We start from the raw sequence: 6,000 nt of genomic DNA, 5'->3' as shown, positions 1-6,000 counted from the left end.
CAACTCTGCAAAACTTTATGCATAGAGTGACTTTGGTGACAATTTTATTACATTGTTGATCATCATCTTGGAATGAATTCCTTGAAAGCAAAAGGTACTGAAACAAAATAAGACTCTTTTATATAGCCAATGTAACAAAACAAAGGGCACAATCCTAACCAGGTCTGCTCAGAAGTAAGCCCTATTGTGTTCAATGGGACTTACTCCCAAGAAAGTGAGGTTAGGATTTGCAGCCATAACAAAAAAAAGTGTGTACATTCTAAATTATTTAAATTTTGTTTATTATGGCATTTTTGACTCACAGTTTCTTGTTTCGAAAATCATCTCCTGCTATGGGCCTTGCCAACTCCAACTATCATGTTTATCATGTGACAATTGCTACTATCACGTGATGGCTTTAGGGCGCAATCCTTAGTAGTTAGGCCGGCCCAAGTCAGGAGGGTCGCAAATGTGCCGTAAAGCTGGGCCGGCACTCCAAGAAGCGCTGGCCTGCGGAGGCTGACATAAACCTCTGTGCTTCCCCTCAGATGCTTGCATCGGCCCTGCAGGCATTCCTGGACAGGGGGAGGGAGGGCGATGGGCAGCCCCGGGGGTGGGCAGGTGGGCAGCAGGAGGCGGGGTTGGGATCCAGCAGTTATGGAAGTTCCCAACACCCATTCCTGGGGAGAACTGAGCTGCTTCAAGCCTCTCCATTTTCCTTGGTTTTATGCCACCTCCAGAGGTGGCGCAAGTCCGAGGAGACACATTGGGGCCAGCAACCCTTACGCAGGGGTAAGGGGAACAGTTTTCCCTTGCCTCTGGCTAAGCCGCTTATGGCCACTATCCTGTGCTGGATACAGTGCAAGCCTCATGACTTGCCTGTTCCAGTGCAGGATAGGATTGCGCCCTTATCCTATGAAATAACTGTGGCTCAGCTAATAGTCGTAGACGTAGTTGCTTATGTAATAAAGATATGCTTCCTTTCAGTGGAGGCAGTTTTTGTAGAAAGAAGAATGTAGGGACATTACAAATACTGTTTAATCAAGAAATCGAATTAACTGATAAGTAAACTTTTGATTGACTAAAAAGTGCTGTGATTTATTGTGCAGCATAGTTTTAAAAAAGCATTAAAACTGCCATTGACTAGCAGCATCTTAAAGAAGCATTTTCATTTCTTTTAGACACAATAGGCAACTGTCAAAATAACTTATGCACCATCTTGTGTGTGTCAGAACTATTGTTTTAATTCATATGCACATTTTATGCAGCTTTAATCAGCTGGTCAACTGACATCTTTTATGTAAAAACTGTCAGTAAAAGTGGTATACATAGGAGCCATCTACTGTCTTTATCTAAGAAACTAGTTTCTTTATTATATTGAAACTGAGGTTCTCTTGGCACATGTAAACATGTACTTTCTGTACATGGAAGTGCATGGGAGGATGTTTTGGAATCTTGCTTATACATACGCACTCGGGCAGCCCAATCCACTGTAACTCCCCGCATGGTGATGTAGCGGTGCTAGCGTGGAACCCGCTGCACCCCTTGAGAGAGTTTTGGCCTATGGAGTCGAAAGGAACATTTGGTAAGTCCCTGCCAGTCTGGTGCATCTGCTTGTACCTGGGCTAGCTATGTCACTGGCACAAGTGCTATGTCAAGCTGTGAAGGGCATATCAAACCTGAAAAGAGGGTTGGGATTTGGCAGACCTTCCTGGTCCCAATCAACCCTGCTCCCATCATCGCCCAGTTCTACCCACTCCAGAACATGTGTGTTATATGATTTGTGTTTAGGCTTTTGAATGTTGTTTTCAGTCATTTTTAGCAAGATAATATAAAATTTTACAAATAAATGCATATGTACACACACATATGTGTGTTCACATATATACACACACATTCAAATCTATTTTATAAATAAAATTATTCTGTTTTTCTAATCAAAATGACCACTTCATCCCACATGAGATATCTAAAAAATTTAAGCTCATCACAGAGATTCTCTTCTAGGTTTCCCTGCCTTCTGAAGTTAAGTGGGTGGTGACTGGAGAATGGACCTTGTCAGTAGTGGTTCCTGTTTTTATATTCTATCCCCCAAAAGTCCCACTTGAAGTTTAAAAGTGACAGGAACTGTGTGGAGTTCTACCTGTATGGGGCAGCTCTGGACATCATCGCTGAGCTCTGTAGCACTGTGAAGGAAGCTGCACGAGACTTGGATTCTAGTGTCACTCAGCTACGCACTTTAGGGAGAAAAGTGCCCACTTGGCACTGAATCTGAAGACCTTTCAGTGTCAGGCAACTATGTTTCTATTTGCCCAGACTTTTTCAAAAATTTGTCTAATTTGTTTTAAATGTCATAGACAACATTACTGACATGATTGATCATTACTGTGAGAAATGCTTTTCCTTCTGTTTTTATCTTTTGTCTTGTAATGTATTTGCTTTTATAATTATGTAGACTGCCCTGGGCATTTAAAAAGCAGCTTAAAGATCATTTCAATAAATAAATAAACAAACAAACAATTCTTCTTTCTTCTACCCACCCCTTTTGTTTGTTCTTACTTTCTAGAAATGGAATGTGAGTCAGACAAAGATTCGCATCATATCAACAATAATATTCATATTGTTTGGCTGTGTGCTCTTTGTTGCTCTTCCTGCAGTCATATTCAAGCACATAGAAGGCTGGAATACACTAGATGCCATTTATTTTGTAGTGATCACCTTAACGACTATTGGATTTGGTGACTATGTGGCAGGTAAGATTTTTAATTAAGGTCTAATTTTAGTCATGGTATTTTGCTGAGGTGTGTAGAGATGACTACATGATAATTTTATATGAATATGCAATCCAAAACACACAAACTGATTTATTTATTTACATATTTAGGTACACTGTTGTCTCACTGAGGTGTATGAGGCAGCATACAAGGTTCTTCATCATCTTCTTCATAAATATGTATATACCACTTTTAAAAAAAAAGGTAGTTCACAAAGTAATTAACATAACAAAACATATCAATAAATGTTTCCCTGTTCTCAAAGGGCTCACAATCTAAAAAGAGATGGAGAAGAGACACCAGCAGCAGCCACTGGAAAAGATGCCATGCTGGGTGAAGAGGAATTGAGGCTCTCTCCCCCTGCAAAATATAAAAGGATACCACTTTAAAAGGTGCCCCTTTGCCCAATTAGAAGGGGTAATTGGACCCCCTCCATTTTATCTTCACAGTAACCCTGTAAGATAGCAACTTCCAGAGGAATAGCAGTGGACCTTAGTATCCTCTGACATTTGCAGTGAGTTAAATCCACAGATGCTGGACCTGTGGATACCACAAGTCCACAGTATTTGTTCCAGAAAATCATGACACTTCAGTTTTGTCATATAAGTATCAAAAATACTTCTGCTAAAAATAATAACACCCAAAGTGTGTGTGTGTGTGTGTGTGTGTGTGTGTGTGTGTGTGTGTGTGTTATATAAGAAGAAAGTAGTATTAGTAGTATAGCAAGCTCAAAGTAATTTTTCTCTCTGTAGTATGCAGAATGAACGTGAGAACATTAGAAAAGCCCTGCTGGATCAAACCAATCGCCTATCTAGTCTAGCTTCAGGTATCTCATAGTGGCCCACCAGGTGCCTCAGAGAGCACAAAAGACAAGATACCTGTATCCTGTTGTTACTCCCTTGCATCTGGCATTCAGACGTAATCTACTTCTAAAACCAGGAGGTTACTTTTGCCCATCATGGCTTGTAACCTGTGATGGACTTTTCTGTCCAATCCCCTTTTAAAGGCATCTAGGCCAGATGCCATCACCACAACAAGGAGTTCCACAGATTAATTACAATCTGGGTAAAGATAAAAGAAAACATATCTGTTCTAACTCTTTCCATTTTAGTGCATGGAAATTCCGGCCATATTACCTGTCATAGATAGATGCATACACCATATGAGTACACCACCACGTTTGAAACAGCTTCCCCCAAAAGTTCACAAAGAAGGGGGCACAGCTTTCTAGCATGGTGTATAATGAATACACATTTGATGAAATAGACACATGTGACTTCAAATAAAAATATGAACAGATGCTGTAGGCCCATCCGCAGCGATGCAGAGTCACTTGATTTCTCCTCCGTCCTCATGGTGGTAAGTCCCCGTACTCCTGGAGACCTGTTTTTGTGTCACCATCTTACCTTGTTAAAGAGCATAGTTGTAAGGAAAGTATACCAGTTTGACAGTCTGTCAAGGTTCATGGGAGGCTATCCTGTTACAGCATGACTAGATTTGTGGAAGAAAAGAAGGAGTTTATGTTTTCCTGCAAATGACTAGCCAGAGGGAAACTGCCTCTCCTTTTATTCACAGGCAACTTGGGGAGGGAAAGAAAGAGTGGCATCTCTCTCTCTCTCTCTCTTTCTCTCTCTCTCTCTCTCTCTCACTGTCTCTACAGGACTGAGATTATTTTCTCCATTTGTGAATGCACACACAGGCTGTTTTGTCTTCGCATCAGCCTATGCATGATTTGAGCACCAAGAAGTCACATGGCTCTCCTGTGTGTGCCAGCACAATTCTCTTTCGTCAGCTTAGGACAGCAAATAAGTATATAGATGTGTGAGTAGGTTTAATGCTCAGGTTTCCTCCTCTCCTTTTCACCTTTATATTGTCAGACAGTTCTAATGTTCTCCCACCACATACATTTTCTTTTCTGAATGTACACACCAGAGGAATTTTTTTTCATTATTTAAATGATGTATACATTTAAATTTTTCTTCAAAGAAATGAGTTCTCAAGGTGGCATACAACATAGACGGGGGGAAAACAGTAAAATTCTAGAATAGGAATGAAATACAAAGTTCAATGTGAACAAAAAATCATAAAGGATAGTACAATAAAATTTAAAACAAAATACAACCACAAAATCCCAAAGCCCAATTCTAGAAGGGGAGACCAGATGGAAGACCAGAAAGTTGTCTGCCCTTGTCAGAAGGCTAATAAGGGGGGGGGGGTAGTTTTTAATCCCACTGGGAGGGAATTCCATTAAAAAAAACACCAACACAGAGAAAGCCCTACTCCTTGTTCCTGTCATGCAGCGCACACTGCTGGACCCCTCTGCTGGCTTTAGGGATGGATGGTTCCTCTGATAGCCTGGTCCTGAGCTGTATTGGGCTATAAAAGCAAAGCAAGTGGATAAAATACTTTAAAGAAAGTGAAAATTAACGGAGTAGTGAGATTTTCAATGTGCTCATAAGAACTTACTGCTTTATGGGCAGCAAATTTTTTCATCCCAGAAATGAAAAAAAAACAACCCTCAAATTTTGCATCACCTGTTGCCTTCCCTGTTGCCTTCCCAAAGCAGATTTAAAAAAAAAAGTAGTGGGAGGAACTCCAAAATTCTGAACTGCTTTGAAGGGGCTGGCTGGCAAAAACCTGCAGTGGACTACTTTTTGGAAGGGAACGATGGTCTCACTAGCTTTTTAATCCTGGTGATGAGAAACAGATTCTTACTGAACTGCACTGTGGTCAGCTGAGAACCTGTGCCTAGGTGGATGCAAAAAAATGAAAAACCTGTCTGTTGGAGAGTTAGGAGAGTGGGAAAGCTGTATTTTATTTAAGTGTAAAAAACTGATGGATGGGAATTGCAGCCCAATCTTATCCAGGGATTAATCTTGCAATCTGCTGCTGTAAATCCCAGAATGCCATGCCACCAAAACCATGCCACTGTTGTATGCAGTGGAGGCACAAGTGCAAAAGCCAGAGGCCTCATGTGTGTGCAACAGTGGCTCACAGGCACCCTGCTGAAGCAGTCAGGCAGTTTGGATTGGAGAGCTTGGCTGGGTAGAAGGTGATTCAAGGGCAGGAGTGGGAGGATCTTTGTGGCAGCTACACATGCTGAGATCCTTTCCCCCTTTTCCCTGCCTTGAACTGTCCCCTGGGCCTCCTCAGACTTATGCCAGCTAAATAGCTGACATAGGTCTGAGGACTCATTGGACACCAGGCAGCCTACGGGGAGGTAAGTAACAAAGATTTTCGGTCCATC

At 41.5% G+C, this 6,000-nt stretch overlaps 1 protein-coding gene across 1 annotated transcript in view; it reads left to right on the top strand.

Moving 5' to 3' along the window:
* Positions 1 to 6,000, top strand: part of KCNK2 (potassium two pore domain channel subfamily K member 2) — a 99,531-nt gene that overhangs the window by 68,024 nt on the left and 25,507 nt on the right. The window contains exon 5 of the mRNA XM_066611710.1: positions 2,546 to 2,732. Within this exon, the coding sequence (XP_066467807.1) occupies positions 2,546 to 2,732 (187 nt within the window). The remainder of the gene's footprint in view (positions 1 to 2,545; positions 2,733 to 6,000) is intronic.

Source organism: Tiliqua scincoides, chromosome 1, assembly GCF_035046505.1.
Source record: "Tiliqua scincoides isolate rTilSci1 chromosome 1, rTilSci1.hap2, whole genome shotgun sequence".
NCBI classification, from domain to species: Eukaryota; Metazoa; Chordata; class Lepidosauria; order Squamata; family Scincidae; genus Tiliqua; species Tiliqua scincoides.
Note: the sequence above shows the minus strand (reverse complement) of the source record. Positions and strands in the feature narration are given on the sequence as shown.